Source organism: Pithys albifrons, chromosome 5 (genome assembly GCF_047495875.1).
Source record: "Pithys albifrons albifrons isolate INPA30051 chromosome 5, PitAlb_v1, whole genome shotgun sequence".
Taxonomy (NCBI): Eukaryota; Metazoa; Chordata; class Aves; order Passeriformes; family Thamnophilidae; genus Pithys; species Pithys albifrons.
The window spans coordinates 31,274,872-31,295,384 of NC_092462.1; the positions used below are offsets into that span (position 1 = coordinate 31,274,872).

The window sequence follows — 20,513 nt, forward strand, 5'->3', positions numbered from 1 at the left end:
ATAAATTTTAATTTACACCCTTGCAAGTTACGATTCCTTAGCACTGCCTCATCTGTGAATGTTCAGGTTTTAGTTCAAGGAGAAATATTTTTAGTTCATTAATGAAAAGCAAAACTGCTTTTTCATATGCTGTCTATTCTGTTGCAGCTTGGAGTATTTTACAATGTTGTCACTAGAGAAGTGCAACCAAGGAATTCAAGTACTGGGACATGCTCAGAGTGCTATATGAGGTTCCATTAGGTTCTGCTGAACTGTGTCAGGCTGTGTGCCATTTAAGTTTTGGAAACTGGCTTTTCAGGATGGTCATTGTTTTGAAAGGTCTCCCTGGCCTCCTTTATGATACTAAAAGCTTTCCATATGTCTCTAAAAGCAGATATTCTAGCTACCTGTTTGTGAACAGTCACGTTATTGTCACCATCAACTTCAGATGACTCAATCAGATCTATCAAAGGGGAAAGACTGAGAAATGGGACAATGGTCAAGTGCACCCTCTTCCAGCTGATGATCCTGGTGATCCTGTTTTTGCTCTTCTGTCCTGCGTGTCAGTCGTATATATCATCTCTCCTGTATTTATGCTTGGTGTTTTTCTAAAGTCTGTGTGCACAGTCCCCCCTCTTTTATATTAATCTTCATGTAATAACTGCTGTGCTGTCTCTTCTGTCATTATAATTACTTTCTAAAATGCATAACTGACAGATAGTTATGTATGACTGTGCTTAATGTGTTTTTCTTTGTAAAATAAGAACCTCTTAATAGATTAGTTGTTTTGAATTAATCTTAAGTGTTTTCTGTTGTTGCTGGATTTAAAAAAGCTTCTACCTTTGTCTCTGCATCCTTAACAGATGCCAGAAGAGCAGACTCTCTTGGCTTTCTAAAAAAGTGGTGTTTCTTTATGGAGACCTTAATCCCAGTTGCACTGCAATGTAAAGCTATTACCAGCTTCCTAAATTAGTCATTTCCTCAGCTACCTTTTGCTTTAAGGTCAGCAGTGGATGTTTATTCGTAAAGCAAATGATAAATTTATATATGCCTGTAAAACAAGTGAACATCACAGTACATTGGGTGAAATCTGTAATTTCTGTAGATAGTGCACTGTTAATTCCCCAAATCTAAGGATGTTTACACTTTGATTCTTGATTCCAGTGTGTAAACTTCATCTACAAAATTTGCTTTGGGTTATTGGTTCTGAAGTGTTTCTTCTGTCCCTTTTCATTTGACCTATTCAGAGTTCTGTGAACTGAGTTCACATATATTTTTAACTATATAAGCCAAATGGCTTTTACTGCTTTTTAAGGGCAGTTACAGGGTTAGTCTGTCATTGTCTTTTATGTGTTCAGAAACCCCATTTGTGTTTTTTGTTACTGTTGCTTAACACTGCCCAGACATGTAAATTGTTTCTGTCTGCTTTATATTTGCTTGTTGTTCTAGCTAGCATCCTCTGGTTTATGTAGCATTGGAGGGAAAAACAAATACATACTTACTACATTTTATGTTTACATCACTTGGAGAACCTCTGTGTCTTCTGCTTTATCTCTATCTTTTGACAAAATCTGGGCTAAATCTATGGAAACTGTAGAAAAAAATCTCATGGCCTTGTTTTTCAAGGCACACATGGTTTGTTTTTTTAAATTGCCTATTTCTTGAAGAATAGAAGGATCCAGCAGGTAACATGGGCTCAGAAGCCAGGAAGCTGTGCAGTGTGGTCAAGGCTTGCACACTAACATGAATGAACTCAAGTGGTTCACCTGGGTGAATATTTTTAAGTCTGACTAACATTGAGTGGGATGACTTCCCTGACCAAGTTGGAAAATTTAGTGCTAGAATTTCTTCAAAAACAATGGCATCACAGTGCTCTTGAAGTTGATCACTATTGCAAGTTCTAAAAACACTTGAGTAAATTGACCTGAAAGTTTAAAATTGGAGGGCAAACTTAACAAGGTTTTTCTGTGAAGAATATTCATCTTCATACACTCATCTACAAATGAATTGAGTAATGAATCTCTGAAAAGCACCGTTTTCTGTAACTGATATTAGAAGTGTCTTTCTATGCACTCTGTTCAAGACAGTTTCAATGAGCATCAGGACAAATGTCTCAGTTATGTTGTTTAGGTACCTGAATTTGATACTGTTTTGGTGACCTCTCTTTAAAATATTGTTGTATACATACAATGGCAAGTGAATTGTTAAAGTTGATTTTACTGATTTCCTAAGGGCCTTTTAAGTGATTTTTAACCTGTGTGTGGCAGGAATTGCTTTAAAAATTGAAAGTTCCTGTTGTTGTGTTGTTTTGCATCTTCAGTGCAAGACCAATAAGCAGGGCTCTTGACCTTGGAGCTGATATTGTTGTGACGGGTAGATGTGTTGACAGTGGGATTGTATTAGGACCACTCATTCATTCTGTAAGTACAAGTTAATTTCCATATGATACTGAATATATGTGAATAAATATTCAGCAGTCATTGTCAGACATTTTTTGTTCCTTATGAAAACGTAGATACTAAATTAGAAATACCAAGTGTCTGGTTCTTTTTCTTATGTGTGTGAAAAGATGCCAGCTTTCGCTTCTCCTAAATTTATAGCAGGGATATTTGTTAACTTTTTACCATAAAGTTGGAAAGTGTTTTGGTACAGTTAAGGAAGTCTTACTTTGTTTCAACAGTATTTCACTCTTACCTATTTTTTTCCACCCCTACCCTTCTTTAAAATTTGGTGTGCGAAGGAAAGAAACAAATATATTTTTTCTTTACCACAAGGTGTCGATAGTAGAGCTCATTTTGTGTTGGGAGGGAGCACTTGAGGTGGTCTAAAACACTGGTTTTGTTTTAAGTAGGCACATTTCAATGCAGCATTTCTCAAACTCCTTGAAATTCAGCAAATTATACAAGCAGGATATGTAGTTTTCTGAAGGATTTTGAATAGGTTTTCTTGAATTTTTGTGAATGACCACACACTTTGAAATGACAAGCTTTCTTTTCATGCATATTTTAAAAAAACTGAAGGTATACGTTAATGTCTAGTTACAAACATGGTTTCTAAAATATACACTTCTGCCTTCATGCAAGTCAAACATTGTCTAATTTAGAATTCAGTTTTCCTATTTATTGTTGCCACAATGGCTTATTTTGTTCCTAGCCATTTACATTCTCAAAATAACAACTATCCGTGTCTATTATCTACTCCAGAGAGACCTTATCTAATTTATGGAAAGGTTTTAGGGAGATTTCTGCAGAGGGCTAAATAAGAAACTATATTGCTTTATTACTATTTTGGTTGAGCTGAGTTGAACTTTGGGAAAATACTCTGGTTAAAATTTCCAGTTAAACAGAAAGCATCGTTCTGGTTTCTGAGGATGACTGGTAGTACTCCAGGACTGATAATTTTCAAAAGTTTTAAAAAACACAGTAGTTTGTTTCTGTGACACAAGATAGGTGCTACACTTTTACGCCTCTGGGTTGTGCAGGTTTTGAATAACATCCATGTTTTTTGAAGAGAGCATGACTTTGAACAGTTCATGGTTTTTTTGGATGTATTAATAAGAGAAATACAACAGATGTTTTTTGATAATATCCTGCATAGGAAATCAAATCCATGTACAACACTTGCCAGTTATTACTTATGTTTCTACAGTTAAGTAACAATATATCCCCTGCATTGTTACTCAAAGTAGAGAACAGGCTATATCTGTACTCTAAGGAACTTTTATATATTCAAAATATTTGTGTTTTTTTTCTAGTTTGGCTGGAATAGGGATGACTATGACTTGCTAGCTGCGGGAAGGTAAATGTTATAAGAAGAAATTGGGTAAATTTGTAGTTCATATAATGATGTTAAGATAACTTTTTCCAGGACTTAGTATTGTCTTGTATTATCATTGAATTAATTTTTAATGTTTTTGTTAGATTTTGGGTTCTTTTTTAAGACTCACTTCGTATTCTCACTTGGAATTAAAATTACAGAAACTTCATTCTGGAACCAACTTTCAATAAGAAAGGGAGGAAAGGGCTGAATGATTTTATTTAACAACTTAACTTTCTGATCATTTTGTGTCAAGAGGTTAAATCTTACAGTACAGAATAGTGATTGCCAGCTTCTCCTGTTTGGCTGTCACTGTTGAAAGTATGGATGGTAGCAGACCTTACTCTGAAAGATGCACAAAAGAAGTTTCAGACAGAGGGCAGCATCCCTGTGTGGTTTTGCAGAAGCTCGGTGTCAGGACTTCATTTCCATATTCATGTTGTGGTTCTAGGGTTAGGAATCTGATGCAGAAAGCACAGGGTAAAATTCTGTCATGTAATTTAACATTCTTCATCTTCGATCTGAGTTAAGTCCATAAAAATGAGTAACATCCTGAGAATACTAGTGTTAGTGTGCTTGAATCTCCTGGAAAATAATAAATGTGGAGTGAAACTCTGGCTCCACTGAATTGGAGATGATAGAAATGAAGATTTTCCTCATAATTCTGTTGAGGATTTATGGACTATCACAATGGACATTTGAAAATAGTAGTACATAATTTTAATACAATCTGCCCTTCACATTGGAAGTGAGATCTTAACATCTCTTGATTTAAAAACAGGCTTTGCGTATTTAGTTACACACAGTGCAGACTGCTAACGTACGGAATTTAGATCAAAACTTCATGAAATTGATGCCTAAAATTCCTGCTAAATAGGCACTCAAAACAACGTTAGTGGAGAAAGATAGATAGATACCTTTATTAGAAGCTTGTAAGATGCACACCACAAAACATGCACACCCGTGATCAGGGATGTTACAGTTTTTACAAAATAACACACTAAAACCTTTAGGCATCAAAATGACCAGGGAAACTTACTTTTAGGTGTTAGATAAAATTCTTCACGTAAAAGTCAGCCCTTTCAACTCTTTATATTCATCCTTAATCCCTTGGTATGTTTGATGCATAATTCACAATTCTATTAGATGCCTATGGAGGGAATAATAGCATGTTCTATTATTCAGTTTTATTTCCATTGTGCTATTGCATTTTAAAGCTGAATTTGTGAAACTTGGTTTTACGGAATGTTTAGTTATTTGAATGCCATTTTTCCAGTCTTGCAGGTCATCTCATTGAATGTGGTGCTCAGTGTACAGGTGGAATATTCACTGATTGGCACACAGTACCAGACTGGTAGGTAATCTTGACGTCAGCATGCATGTTTGTAGTGCACCAAAGGTGAGGTTTCCTACTTATATCTGTATTGTGAAAACTGCTTCTACCTTAGTCTTTTAGGGAAGGCAATATGGGCCTCAATATTTTGCCACCTCAACATTATTTTTATAAGGTCTTTTCTTCCTATTGCAGTTTTCCTTTTCGGTCAGGTGGGGTATTTTGTTAACTTCAGCAGATTTTGAAAAAAAAATAATTAGCCCATTGATTATTATTTCCCTTTTAGACTGTTTTTTCTGTTTTCTCTTTTGCCATCTGCTTTCTGCAAAGATCTGTTAGTGGTTCTCAGGTGGGGTTGTAATGAAAAAGACAATATTGATATTTGAGATGCTGTTATGTTAGTCTTCATTTAAATCAGAGTTGCCAGCTGGTCAGTCACAAGTTTTATATAACTTGCTTTGGTAGGGATGAACATATGCTGTAATTCTGTCCTATATAACCTGATCACCATTTAAATGTGTCAAATGGTCAGTCCTATAAAAAAATTACATGCGTATCTTGTGTTCAGACCCATTGAATTACTTTCACATAGAGATGTCCTTCTGCCTGCTGATGGAAGCTGGTTTTGACCAGTATGCTTTTAAGAGTAGTTAGAGAACATGGTTTTTTGATAGGATGAGTAGTTCTGGTTCCAGTTTGTTCTTGTCTTTCTTGGGGTGAGAGGGAGGAATCTTGTTCTGTGCTGTGTCATGAGAGAGGCAGTGCTTCTTTTATGTGATGGAGGAAAGGGCTGAAGAGCAGTGGGGAGATGCAGGAGAGAAGGGTGGCTTTAATACAGCATGTTCCTGTTCCCAAGTTGACTCTGGTCCACATGGAAGGAGCAGCAGTACTGTGCCCTGCAATCTGAAGAGCCCTAGGGCTGCCAGGCTTTTCTTTTTCTCCTTGTGGTGACTGCTTCTGACTCAGAGTGTGATCCTGAAAGATGTGTTCTGCTTTTCTGAGTTCCTGAACACTGCTGATTTAAAGGTAAAGGCATGTATGGCATTGAAAGAAACAGGGTCAGACATTTCTTTTCACCTGTTAGAAGTATGATAGCCCTGAACAAACTGCACTCAGTCTTCACTGTTGTGTTTTATGGGAAATCAGGTGAGAGAGTTTATAGTAAAAAAACTCTATTTGTTTTAGAAATTTGTGACTATTAATCTTATTCCTATTCTGATGTATCTCCCAATGATTTTATTATGCAGTATCATGAAACTTCTTGAAACCTCTGTAACTGTGACTCCAGAAGACCTTGCTTTCTAAAATAATGAAAGTGAAAAACAATACCAATTTTCCTATTAAAATATTTGATAGGTCTTTATTTTTAAGGATTTTTCTGTGAGTAATGTCAGTCTGGTTTACAAAAGGAAAGGAACTTTATTACACTACGAGCTACTGGAGTGGGAGTAGTTAATTTTACAGATGAATAAACATACATAGATACGTGTAGCTAACACTTTTGTGTCTGTAAGAATCATAGAACTATGTCTAAAATCATAGTGAACTTGTGGTTTAGACTTGACTAGTGCTGACTTGAATCTCTGTTAATACAGAAGTTTAGCACCTGACACTGCTGTTACCTTGTGCTCATTGATATGCATGTGTGCTTTGGAACCATACATGACTGTGTTTGGGTTAATATAAGTTATTTACTTTCAGTTTAAGTATCCTAAAGAATTAATCAGGGTGTCTTAGAACTAGTGGTTTTGTTTGCAAATTCCGAGTCTTAGACATTTAATTGATGGAATTCTTGAAATAAAACAATGTGACACATCAGCCTATATGATAAACTCCTAAAACTAGTCCAAACCAGCATGAGCTTTGATTTTTATGTTTGGAGATGCAGAATGGAGATCCACTTAATTGACTGAAGTGGATTTGTGATCCAGCACATCCATTTAGGATATGGCGCAAAGGAAGGAGGGGAGGAAATGAGTTTTGATAATAATTTTGTTTCCTGATAAAAAATTGTTTACTGTATTTAGGCCCAAATGCATGAAGGGGAGCGGGAAGAAGCCAAGTTAAATCTCTGTGTTGTTAATGTGCCTTTCACATATGAATTTCCCACTGCTGTGAGCGTGTTCTTGCAGCCAAGAGTACTCACCATTCAGGTCTTGCTAATGTGTCCTCAGCCTTTGTGTTAGAGCTTCAGAAAACCTGTCCCGTGCACATCCTGTTCTCTGGTGACTGAACGCTGGAGGGCAGCCTTTCTCCTGCTCACACCTTACTGCAGAGGGTGGGCTTGATCAACGTTAGACTTGGGTCATTTTATTGAATGTTCTTGGGGTTCTTTTTTTCTCCCCAAGAACCATAATCCATGTGGTTCTTCTGTCTTTGGCTTCTGAAGATGTAAGTGTACTGCTAAGGACTGATGGGCATGACTTTTTCTAACTTGTAAACAAAAAACCAGAAAATTTATCATGTTTTAGGCTTATAAACCTTATCTGTCTATTGTTTATGCATAAGCAAAACTAATTAACTATGTAAACAAGAGCACTTTTTAATCTAAGTCAGACAAGTTAGAGCTTATATTTTATGCATATACTATCCTGTCTTAAAGAGTATTGAGGCCCAGGATTGGACACACTTCATTCATACAATATAACTTTAGTTGGTGGGGTTTTGGTGTTTTCTGTGGGATTTTTGTTTGCTTATTTTTAATTTTCTTGAAATGTTTGATACAGATACTTCTGGGAACTCAATTCCACTGCATAAGGAAGCTTTAAGTCTCAGAAATATTTATGTGGGTATATTGTGGCCATTTAATAGTTAGCTATTAAAACTCAAGCCATTCTTTCATTTTCTTTGTTGTGGTAGTAAAGTAAGTTTTTAGTGTAAAACAAGTGAAGTGCATGTTCCAACTCATGACTCTCCAAGTTACTTTAGTTGAGAGAAGCCAAATTTATTTGGTTTCTGTCTATTGACCCGAGGCACTGGGATTTCTTTAACTGTGCTGTTAGACTCAGAGGCAGAAATAGGCAGAAATCCTGTAGCCAAAAGATTTTACCAAGTTTTCATGAAAAGAGGGAGATGGATAGAGGGTATAGGGGCTGTTTACTTTTCCAGTGAGAAAGTGGCTTCTCTGATGGCAGAGAATGATGATGAGGAACAATACATGAAACCTTTAGTTTACAGTATATAGAAGACTAAGGTGCATTCTTAAATGGTGATTTTACCTGTTATCAAAAAATGCACTCACTCATTTTCTGTTACTTGTATAGTAATTTACATCGGCAAAAGTTACAGTGCATCACTGCTGCCAGTTTAATGTTTAGTGCAGAACTACAGGACTGCCAGTGTCACGTCAGTGCTTGGTAAAATTATAGAGAAGATTATTCTGGGAAGTATTGAAAAACACCTGAAAGACAATGCAGTCACTGGTCACAGCCAGTACTGCTTCTTGAGAACAAAGTCCTGCTTATCATACCTTATTTCCTTTTATGGCAAGGTAACCCACCTAGCTGGTCAAGGGAAACCAGCTGAGGAATCTTCTTGGATTTCAGTAAAGCTTTTGATACTCTCTCTCACAGGATCCTTCTGGACAAAATATCCAGCACACAACTGGATAAACACATCATATGGTGGGTGAGCAGTTGGCTCATGGGTCAGCACAGAGGGTAACAGTGAATGGGGTAACATCAGACTGGTGACCTGTCACTAGTGGGGTTCCACAGGGCTCCATGTTCTCTTTAATATCTTCCTTAATGACTTGGACACAGGACTGGAAGTGATACTAAGCAAGTTTGCAGATGACACAAAACTGGGAGGAACTGTTGACTCCCTCAGAGTCCCTCAACAAATTAGAGGGCTGGGCAATCACCAACCACATGAAATTCAACAAGGTCAAGTGCCGGATTATGTACCTGGGATGGGGCAGCCCTAGGTATATGGACTGACTGGGGAATGAGGTGCTGGAAAGCAGTGCCATGGAAAGGGACCTGGGGGTCCTGGTCGATGCAAGCTGAATGAGAGTCAGCAGTGCCCTGGCAGCCAGGAGGGCCAGCCGTGTCCTGGGGGCATCAGGCACAGCATCGCCAGCCAGTTGAGGGGGGGGATTGCCCCGCTCTGCTCTGCACTGGGGCGGCCTCACCTGGAATATTGTGTGCAGTTTTGAGTGCCCAATGTAGGAAATATACTCAGTTGTTATAGAGTGTCCAAAGGAGGGCAAGAAAGATGGTGAAGGGCCTTGAGGGGAAGATGTATGAGGAGCAGCTGAGGACACTCAGTCTGTTCAGTCTGGAGAAGAGGAGACTGAGGGGAGACCTCATTGCAGTCTGTAACTTCCTTGTGAGGGGAAGAGGAAGGTCAGGCACTGATCTCTGTGGTGACCAGGAAAATGACCTGTGGGAATGGCCTGAAGTTGTGTCAGAGGAGGTTTAGCTTGGAAAAAGGTTCTTCACCCAGAAGCTGGTTGGGCACTGGAACATACTGTCCAGGGAAGTGGTCACAGCACTAAGCCTGACAGAGTGCAAGAAGTGTTTGGTGAATTCTCTCAGGTATACTGTGTAACTCCTGAGGTTGGTCCTGTGCAGGGCTAAGGGTTGGACGTGATGATCATTGTGAGTCTCTTTCAACTCAGCATATTCTGTGATCCCAATAGGGTATTCATGCAATATGTCAAAATGACACATATGGCCAAAACTATATTGATAATGCACAGCTCTCTGTTTAATTTCATTTATCCCCAGACATTGCTCTCTCATTATTATTTAGTGCCAGTGGGTGATTAGTACATTATTTTGTTTTGTTTTGAAATGCAGGAGAGAATAAACTAATGCTGATCAGTAAAGTAATCATTTTGAGGAGATGGTAAACACTGACATTTTGCCCTAAGCCAAGAATGTACAATGATTGAGACTGCATTATCTTCTGGCCTGGAATGACCAAAAGGGTAAGTCAATAGCTGTAGTCTCTTAAGGACTGAATCCAGATATCTTAATTGGGACTAGAGCAAAATCCAGCATGAGTCCCAATCAACAGTGCTTTTTTTCTGTGTTCCACCACCCATTCCACAGATGAAAACATAGGCAGCTGGTTTGATTAGCCTGAAATTGCATGGCCATTAAGAGTTCAGATACAATATGTAGTCCAAAATGCCAGAGTCAGAGGAGATAAAGGATGCAATCAGTAAGTTTTGCCTAAAGCAGAATTGCATGTTAGGAAACATTTTGGCACCTACATGTAAATAGATGCTTACACCTTTACCCATAAGTTTGTGCTTGTCTGACATGTTACCAGTTTTTAACTTGTTGTCAAAACGCTTCCATAAGTGTTAGCAGCTTCTCCTTTTTGCCTCATAGCATTGTGGTCAAAATACGTACCCAGGCAGTTGAGAAGCTTGGCTTAGAGCTCTCCTCCGCGTGACATTCATTCAGTCACGTCGCAGGAAACTGCACTAGCTGTAAAGCTAAAAGTTTGTATCACAGTTTACTCGGATCCTGGGTCACTTCCATGTCACATTCATTGCTGTGGCTTTTTTTTCTTTCTTGCAGTAACTTCCCCTTCAAGTAAATGTACTCACCAACTGTCCCACTTCTGTTGCCATTAATCTCCTCAGTCCAGCAGTGGTGGCTGGAATGAGAGACTTGAGGAATTTGACACTTTATGAGGGAAGAAATACGTGTTCTGTCTCAAACAGTGTCTGTCCCCAGCATACTGATCATGATTTTTCCCTTCTTGTAATGCTAATGGTGTAAGATACATAGCAAAACAAGGAGGGCTGTCCTCTTGGCTCCAGAGAGGTTGAATAGTGTGTTGTCTCAGAGTAGTCAGAGAGGGGACCTCTGCTTAGACAGTTCAGGTTGTGCCCATAAGCTGTAACATTTCTGATAGCCAAAACTGAAGAAAAAACAGCGTTTTACATGGAAAAAATTAATTCAAGAGTAAGTCATTGTCAGAGAGAGAACTGAGTCTTGATTGCTGTTAAGAGTGGGACAGCAGCTGCAGGTGGTTGATGAGGTTTCTTCAGCAGCAAAACTGGTTTTCTAGCTTGGTTACCCCTGTGCTGTAGTCAGTGAGGACCTGGTTTAACTCTCAGCTCCCATCTAGCCCCAGCTTGGAGGGGTATTCTGAGGTTTAATTTTAGCTTGGTTTCATTCAGTGCTTTGGTTTAGTAATGTGTGTAATTTATTTAATTTATAAATACCAAACATGCAACCTGAACTGGACCTTTTGGATTAAAGAATGGTGGTTGTCATCTCCTTTCACAAACAGATGTGTAACACTTAGATATTTTAACTCTGTGTTGAAAGAACTGCTCTGAATATTTAGAAGTAATACTTGATATTTATGTCCAACAGTCACATAATTTCATTAGAATTCATTTTAGTGGTTCTCTTTCAGAATTGTTTACATTGTTTGATACTGCCTTGTCCTAAGTAGGAATTTTGTCAGTAAACAGATGCAATTCTTCTATTATTGAAGTGTGCCACTTAGACACTGTACCACTCTGGATGCCATGACTGTAGTTGCAGCTGATGTTCACAGTTCTGTGGTTTAACTCCCCTGCCACACTGTGCAAAGTTAAAGCTTGACTGTGGGTTATGGACTGCCTAAAGTTGGCATGTTTCCCCTAGAGCAGACATCATATGGTGTGTAGTCATTGAGGAAAACCTACTAGTAAATCAGGCAAAGAGTTAATACTATAAGTGGAAATGCTGATCAGGGTGATGGTGTGATCATAGTATGTGTGGTGTGTGCTAGAATACCTGGTCCAGACAGCTACCTGGTCCACAGAACTCTTAATGCCAGGTTTAAGTAGCCATCCCTTGACTGAATCATGCCATAGGAATGACGGACTAGTTTGTTTGCAAGCTGAAGATTAATTTTAAGTAATGTCTTTTAGCAATTTGCAAAATACATCTTTTCTCTTGAGCATGCATATGTTAGTTATTGTGGGTTATTACTGACATCTGCTACAAGATAGTACCAGATGTGTGTATTTTCCCAATCATTCAGTTACCATACAGGTAGAATCCAGGGGCTTACTCAAATTATTGCATCTCTGTGTTTTGAATTGTTAAAAAGTTGAGGGAAGCTTTCAGACCTGACATGACCTAGGAGAACACACATCTTCTGCAACTAACTGAGCACTCAGGAAAGTTCATTAGGTTGTGGTGTACTGTGAGGAAGAACATCCCCTGTGTTCATCCTGGACACAGGCAAAAAGTCTTTCCCAATACTTTCACTGTGAAATAGAGTAACAATGAAAGAGGTGACCAAATATGTCACTGATTGTAGTGCTCTTTTCACTGATCTGAGTTGTGGATTTCAGAATGGTTTAAATGTAGCTAAAAATTCTGATCATGCTAGGACATACTAGTATCCTGTGTCGGCATGCCTTTCCTAGGAAGACTTTTAAGACTTATTTTTCCCTTTGGTTTGGCTTTGGTGTTTGGTTTTTGTTTGTTTGTGAGTTTGTTTTGATTTGGTTTAGTTTTTTTTGGGGGTGGTATTTGTTTTTATTTGGGTGGGGGGGGGTTTGTATGTGTTAAAATATCTTCAGACGATTTTCTTACAAGTTTTGTATCAACACTTTGCTGCAAGTGGTAAGAGCTGAGTGCCTGTTTTTGTACAGCAAATACACCTCACTCTTAGAGGCTATTTAGAAGCTCTTCCAGAAAGTACCTGTATGATCTCCTTCCAGCTACCGTGGCAGCATAAAAAATTCCACCATAAAGATCCTGTCTTTTGTGGTCCTAAGATTACAAGAAAATCTGAGTCTATCCTTTTGCATACTAAGGAATCTGAGTAATAGTGTTGTTTATACTGATACTGTTTTTCTGCTGCCATCTATGTTTGGTCTGCTTTTAATGCTTAAGTATTTGCCAGATTTTAACCATTTTTGAAGGGTGAAATTTTTCATTTTGCCTCAATATAGTGTATTTGGGTTTTGTTTTTTGTGGCTTGAGTCTTTTGAGAGTGGAGCATGGGCAAAATGAAGTTCAGTCAGGTATTAATAGACTCAGTGGTTCAGAGTAGGAAGCTGAGTGTACAGTCTCGTTCTTCTTTCCAAATGAAGATCACTCGGGAATAGGTACAGGAATGTATCCTAAGAGTTCTGTGTGCTGATGACCAAGATCAAAGTGGGCTGCAGCAAGGATACTGGTTGTCAGTGCAGAGAGACAGACTGCACTGGATGGTCTGCCTTGATGGAAGGGATAGCTCTTTTGGGTGGGTGATTTGAAGAAGCTGCCTTGAGCCTACTCACAAGGTACCTAGTGCTCTTGTCTTAGGACAGATAGATGGTAGGGTCAAAGCACACAAGCATGACACCAAACAGGTAAAGGTGTCTTAATTCTAGCCTTGTTCTGTCACTGATCCGTCTTTGTTAGACTGGACAAATCATGATCCTTCCTGTATGTGTCTCCTTACCAGTAAAATTGCAATAATTACATATGTTAGTCTTGTATTCTACATTAATGTTCAAAACCAAGAATTTATGAGGTTTTTGGATATTGTTTTTTTTTTAATGTCACACTTTAAGATGTTGGATGTTATAGTTCTTGCCACCATCTTTTGTCCTTCCTATTTCCCTCAATAAACCTCACTAGAATAACCTGTATAAAAAACTATTGATTCCTTTCAATTCTTTGTGTTCACCAGAGTGGGCTTTGTTTTGTTTTCCCACATCAGGTAGTTTAAATAGTTTCAGCGACCAGGCCATTGAAGTGTAATCTTTAGTGATTTGATGTGGGCTTTACTAGGTGTTCACCAGCTAACATACTTTTTAAGTTTTGTATGCTATAAGTGTTAAAGCTGCTGATCTTTGGTAACAGATCTTGTATCTTAATCCCTTTTTTAAATAATGGGGTTATGTTTGGATATTCCCAATGATAAGGAATCTCCTCAAACTCCCATGAACTTTTACAAATGTCTCTTAAGAGTTCACTGGTTTCTTTGCTTACTTTCTTCCAAACTTTGTGGATTTATGTTAAACAAACTTATGTTCATGTAACCGTTGCTGATAACCAGTTTGGTTGTATGTTCAGCACATTGTTGCTGCTAGCAAATAATTAAATTGAGGGACAGACTGATTCTAAGTTTGTCTGAAAGACCCGAAGGTTACTGATTTTAATGAGTGTGGTGAAGTTCACCACCTTTCATTATTAGGATCTATATAGAACAGTTTAGCTTTGGCAAGGGACTATATCTCCTTAAATCCTGTTTCTGTGTTTGTTTTGTGTCTGAGGGGACACTTGTACAAATTTCAGACTTCCTGTGAGAGGGAAGTGAGCCAGGTAGCCTTTTTAGAAGAATATTCTCTTATTTTAATTCTTAAGTACTTCAGAGAAGTTTTAAGTCCTGAATTTTGCTCACATTCTCTGTAAATAAAAGCCTTTTAGCTGGGAAAGCAGGTGTTTGGATCTCATCCACAAAATACTGAAAATTCTGCCCTGCTGTTGTAATGACCAGCATGTACTTCCTATTAGGACTTAATCATTCCCTTTTTGTGTATTACGCTTCTGAGAACGTGTGGAGGAGGACTGTTTTAATACATGAACATGTCTATAATTTTACTGCTTTTCTTTTTGCTAGTTCTGTCTTCTTATGGCTGAAGATCGTAACTCCATATATCTTCATTTTCTGGTCATAACTTTTCTGCGTATCATTTATTATTAATATGTGAAATTGTCCTTAATGTGTGTGATTATTCCTGTTTTTTTCTACTTCCCTTCATTTCTGAGGCTTCTAGCACAGTTTCTTCTTCCTGTTTTGACTGTCTTTTTTTAAAAAGCCAGAGTGCAGGATGTATTTACATGTCTTTACCTTCACACTTTATGTCCTGCAGTAGCCAAAAAGGGCTAGAATTAGGAATCATTGGTTTTCTTCTGAATTTACATCTTTCATCACCATATGATTCTTTCAGCTTCTTTTTACTCAAACCATTTCTCTTGGTGTCCTTTTCCATGCCCTTCCCCACTCCCATGTTTGCTGTTGGTATCTGTTTTTATATCTGCAGCTCTTTGCAGATGATAGACTGCATTCTCTTACTGTTTTAGTTGAGCAGTTTGTTCAGTGCTTTTTTTATGTATGTTTCTGTAGAAACAACTATATCTGTTAAAACTCTTTATAGGTTTTCTTTAATGGGTCATTACTAGAAAATTCTGGTGTGGGGTCAAATATTTTTTCTTTTCCCTTTTCCTTTGTATTTATAGGTTTTTTTCCTTAATGTTTTTCACATTCTAGGCACAACATAGGCTTTCCCATTGTAGAATGTTCCTCTGAAGGAGACTTTATTCTTTCCAAACCACCAGACACAGGGGGATTAATCTCTTTTGGCACTGTAGCTGAACAGTTGGTGTATGAATTGGGCAATCCTCAGCGCTATCTTTTACCAGATGTTACATGTGACTTTTCCCAAGTTTCCATCACCGAAATTCCAGGTTAGTCCTCTCACATGTAAAGAGATTTGTCAATGAATTATGTTATCAAACTAAAGCAGCTACTTTAATTTCCATGTTGTCTCTGCAGATTTTTTGTTAAATCAGTTCCTTAGAGTGTGATACTGTATTAAACTGATATTTTTTCAAGAACAACTGCTAGAAATTCTGTTAGAAATTTTGAACATACTCATACTTGTCTTGCTGGCTGACTAACTTACTTCTTTGATCACTACTCCTTATGCTTTACTTTTTCATGCATGCCTTGCGTCTACCAAGTATTTAAACTATGTGTTCAGTATGAACAACATTAAGACAGCTCCATTTGATTTCAGTATATTTTTAAACTGCAACTCGGTTTCTTTTCTCAAGAGAAAAAAAAAAGAAAAGAGTTTTGTACATGTTTTAATTTAGAACATTTTAAGTGTTAGTAATAATGGAAAACTGTGTCTTTCAAAGCACTACTCGGTCATGGTGTTTAGACATTCAGGTGGATCATCTTAAGTGGTAGAAGCATGCTTAGACACAAGATTTCCACCAGACAATCTGTGTTTGAAAAAGTTCATTTGCTATCCTCAAAGCACTTAACAGCCAGTAGACTAAAGATGGGTATAGTGTATGTTCAGGATTTGGCTTCAAAAGCAAAACAGACAAAAAATTCCCAAGCTTAAAAGATTTGAAGATCTGTAGTTTGAGCAAGACAGCCTGCAGAAAATATTTAACTTCAGTCACTTAATGTTTGTTTTTTACTGTATCTGTTATATCCTTTTCATTCAAATGGGGCTTATCTGTGGTGGCACTATGCTGAATGTCTTTATATAGCTTTCAACAATTGAAATCTAAAAATGTACTGTGATAAAACTGAAAATGCTGTAACATAAAAAATATTTTACTTTAATAATGAAAGTTCCAGAAAATAGTAAAACTTCTGCTCATGCAACATACCCAAATGACAGTCTGATAAGGCCAGCTTGCTACTCTAAGCCCCCTAGTCTTTTTTTGAAAAAAAAAAGAAACCCTAACCTTCCTATGAACTTCTAGCTTGCAAATGACCTGATATGACATGTTTGAACTTAAAATGAACTTTCACATGAACTTTCAGTTAGCCCTCTTAGAAATATAGCAGATGGAAAATGGGCCGATTTCTTAAATATTTCAGTTTGAAGTGCTTTGACACGTACACCAGTAAAAACAGGCAAGCTATCTATTTTTGCTGTTTACATTGCCAATTTTATTGTCCTGCTGGATTACTTGCAGTGTTTGAACTGAGGGGTGCTTCTGTTTTCTTTTTGTCAGTGGATGCTATGCATTTGGTTTTGTTATTTGAGTGATGTGTAAAATTTGTACTATTCACATTTACAGTTTGAATATGTTCTGATCTGGTCTTTTCAGAGTATTTGTATAAAACTTTGAATTGCTTTCTGAATATTTGCCAGCACAGGTTAGGTACAGGTGAACTATAGTATAATTCTGTCTCTGACACAAGGTGCTCATCCTGCACTGCTAATTTTAAAGGAGTTGCACATTGTGATTTTCTCCAGTTCAAGCTTGAACCTGATGCCAAAACAGCTATTTTCTCCTTTTTTCTTTCTTCTTTTTTGTTGCATTAGTATTTCTAACACCGAACACTACAGTTGTCCTGGAACATATATTCAGACTGTTCTGTTTCTGTTATTGACAAGAAAGCTAAAGTTATCTCTTCAGTTACTAAGCTATCAGCAAATAAGGTCTCACTGTTTTCTAACGTTGGTTTGTTTCTTTTCCAAGTGAGGGACTGCAATCCACTCCAGCCAGCTACAGTGAATTGTGTGCTCTGTGTCTGTGCGCAATAACTGGCTATTAAGTGGAAAATAACTATTGAGTCTGAAGTCCTAAGCTGCTTTCTGTGTTAAGTATCTTTTAAGTGCATGACTAAATATTTCAATCACCCTTTAAAATGCTCACGGAAGTCATTAATTTAGTCACTAGTTTGCTGTTGTTCTTCCTAAGGCAGGAAGGACTGTTTTGTGAAAGGTTCTCTCATCTGTGCCAGTACAACTATCAACAATTTACTTTTTAATTAAGTGCATTTGATTAATATGTATCACAAAAGAATGTCTTTGAAGTTATACTGAAGAAGCGTAAATGCTGATTTTTTTTTTAACCACTGTAGGTTTTGATGGTGGAGCAGTGAAAGTGTGTGGAGCAAAAGGATCACCTCCTTCAATATTTTATAAGGTATTACCTCATTCAGTGGAGTGTAAGATATCCTCATCCTCTCTGTCCTGAGAGTAAAAGAAAAAGGAGAAAAGTTTAAAAAGACAAACCTTATTTGATACATTAAAACTTGATAATTTGTATAATCTTAGTAAGTGTATATTTGTGTAGATAATGATTGCCTGAGGGAATTTATAGCATGCCAGTACTGAATTGCGTGTAATTTCATGATCCTTTTATTGTTAGGTAAATGCCACTTATCTTGATGGCTTCAGAGCTACTGCTGTCTGTCCAGTGGGAGGTCCAAAGGCAGTACAAAAAGGAAAACGCACTGCAGAAGCCATTCTGCAAAGGTTAGTATTTGAGTCTTGGAAGGGGTTCTGCCTTTTTTTTTTCCCCAGAGATAATGAAAACAGAACTGTGGCACATGATGGCAACATTATTAACCTTGTAAGAACCCTTGAAGATTATAGTTTTTACACTGGGAGAAGATTTCAAGACTTAAGTAGCCAGTTTGGGAAACCTGCTTTCAACATATAACTACACTTGAGCTACATTTGACAGAGCAACCAAATGTTCTTGAAAATACATGGTTGGATAGTGGAGAGAAACCCAAATTAGTGAGGAAAAAATTTTGATTCAGATTGAAATTTATTAGATGTCAGAGAGAAACCCATGTCTAACTAGTTTTCACCGATTTTCACAGAACTTTCTATAGAAAGTCTTAGTACTATGAAATGTAGGCAGGTTACCAAATTTGTGTTTGAAACAGTTATGTTAGTACCTTGTACAATGTTGTAGCAAAAAAACCCAACCAACCAATTGGGCACATTTTTACTATTGTAAGACAGACTGATAAACTTTTCATTGTACTGTCATGCCAGTATATTTGGGTAAGGAGGGATTCCTCTTAAATACAGTTCCATATGCTCACAGCAGTCTTTGAGCACTTATTCCAATAGCCCCAGTCTGTCTAGTTATGAGATGCATTTCCTTGTGCCATGTTTTGTATAAAGCTTCCGCCTGCCATCCTGTTAACAGACTCCTGTAATATGGAGGATAGGCAGAAGTGCAAAGTTTCCTGTGAACTTAGAGTTACTGCTCACATGCCTATGTGCAGCACTCTGGTGAAGGAGGAGTTGTCTGATTTCCCTCAAGAGACATTCAGATGAGAGCAGACTGATAGGGGACATGTAAATGGTGCCAGTGCCAAAATTATATGTGTCCAAGAGCTACTGAAATAATCAAATGATGGACAAAAGCCTTCAGGAGGTGTTAAATACAAAGACTCAGGGACTTGGAACCTCTGGAAAGCAACCTTTCTAGAAGCTAGGTGATTATTTTAGAAAAAAAATAGAATTGTGTGTTTTCCCTTACGTATTTGCTCTTGGATATTATTTGAGATGGGGCTATGTGTCTTTTGTCTGATCGAAACAGCTTGTGCTGCTGCTGCCTCTGTGACATCTAGAAAATTAATTCAGCCTGTTTACTGTGCTTTCCTGAGTAATCCTCAGAAGAAAGCTGATGTAAGGTAGTTGAAGGCTGGTTAACTACTTTGATAAGCAGCCAGTAGCCCATGAGGCGTGCCTGCAGGCATATTCTGTGTGTTAAAAATCACAGTATACCAAAGTAGATTCTCCTTCTCAAATGCAGTCTTGAACAGCTTAATACGTGGAATTGTTTATTTGGTATGTTCAAAAGATATGTGTGTGTCAGCCTAGGCAGAGAATAAGAATTAAGCTGCATGGGTCCCTCTGAGACAATACTCTACCAGCAGTGATACTTTTTAAGAAATATTTACTTCAGCCCTTTTAGCGTTCCTGTTCCTAGAATCATCAAGGTTGGAAGAGACCTTTAAGATCATCAAGTCCATTTGCCGACCCAGCACTGCAGTGGTTTAGGGGTTACACTGAAACCACATGGCCCAGCACCACATCCAGACACTTCCAGGGCTGGTGACTCCCCCACCTCCCTGGACAACCTGTTCCAATGCTTGACCACCCCAACAGTGAAAAATCTTTTTCTGATACGTAATCTGCATCTCCCGTGTCCTCTAGTCCTTTCACTGTAGGCACGGTAGAAGAGACTGACCAACACCTCACTACAACCTTCTTCCAGATAGTTGTAGAGAGCGATGAGGTCCCCCCCAAGCCTCCTCTTCTTGAGACTAAACAAACTCAGCTCCCTCAGCGGTTCCTCATTAGACATGTTTTCTATACCTTCCATGAGCCTTGTTGCCCTTCTCTGGACACACTTCAGCACCTCCATATAATTTTTACAGAGAGAGGCCCAGAACTGAGCACAATACTTGAGGTGTGGCTGCACTAATGCCCAGTATAGGGGAATAATCACTTTGCTAATCCTGCTGGCTAGACATGTTTATAGAAGCCACCAGGCTGCCTTGGCCACCTGGGCACACTGCTGGCTCATGTTCAGCTGGCTGTCAGCCAGCACCCCCAAGTCCCTTTCTGCTGAGCAGCTCTCAAGCCATTTCCCCCAGCCTGTAGTGCTGCACCGAGTTGCTGCAATCCAAGTGCAGAACCCAGCACTTTGCCTTGTTGGATGAATTTCGTGGAGGTGCCCATAGCCCATTTGTGGTTTGTCCAGGTCTCTCTGTTTCAAGAGAATATTCTAAGGATGTGATCTTTGATCTAGCCAGCTTTCAATCTGTTTCTAGGTGAAATTCTGTCCAGCAGTCTAATGGCAACAAATACAGTATAAAGTGGACAAATTAAAGGTGCTTTATTTATACAGGCCAAATTAGT

The 20,513-nt window shown here is 38.2% G+C and overlaps 1 protein-coding gene across 1 annotated transcript in view; it reads left to right on the forward strand.

Moving 5' to 3' along the window:
* Positions 1-20,513, forward strand: part of LOC139672654 (uncharacterized) — a 61,397-nt gene that overhangs the window by 4,216 nt on the left and 36,668 nt on the right. The window contains exons 7-12 of the mRNA XM_071557100.1: positions 2,300-2,399; positions 3,734-3,777; positions 5,072-5,149; positions 15,359-15,555; positions 17,705-17,769; positions 17,995-18,101. Of these exons, the coding sequence (XP_071413201.1) occupies positions 2,300-2,399; positions 3,734-3,777; positions 5,072-5,149; positions 15,359-15,555; positions 17,705-17,769; positions 17,995-18,101 (591 nt within the window). The remainder of the gene's footprint in view (positions 1-2,299; positions 2,400-3,733; positions 3,778-5,071; positions 5,150-15,358; positions 15,556-17,704; positions 17,770-17,994; positions 18,102-20,513) is intronic.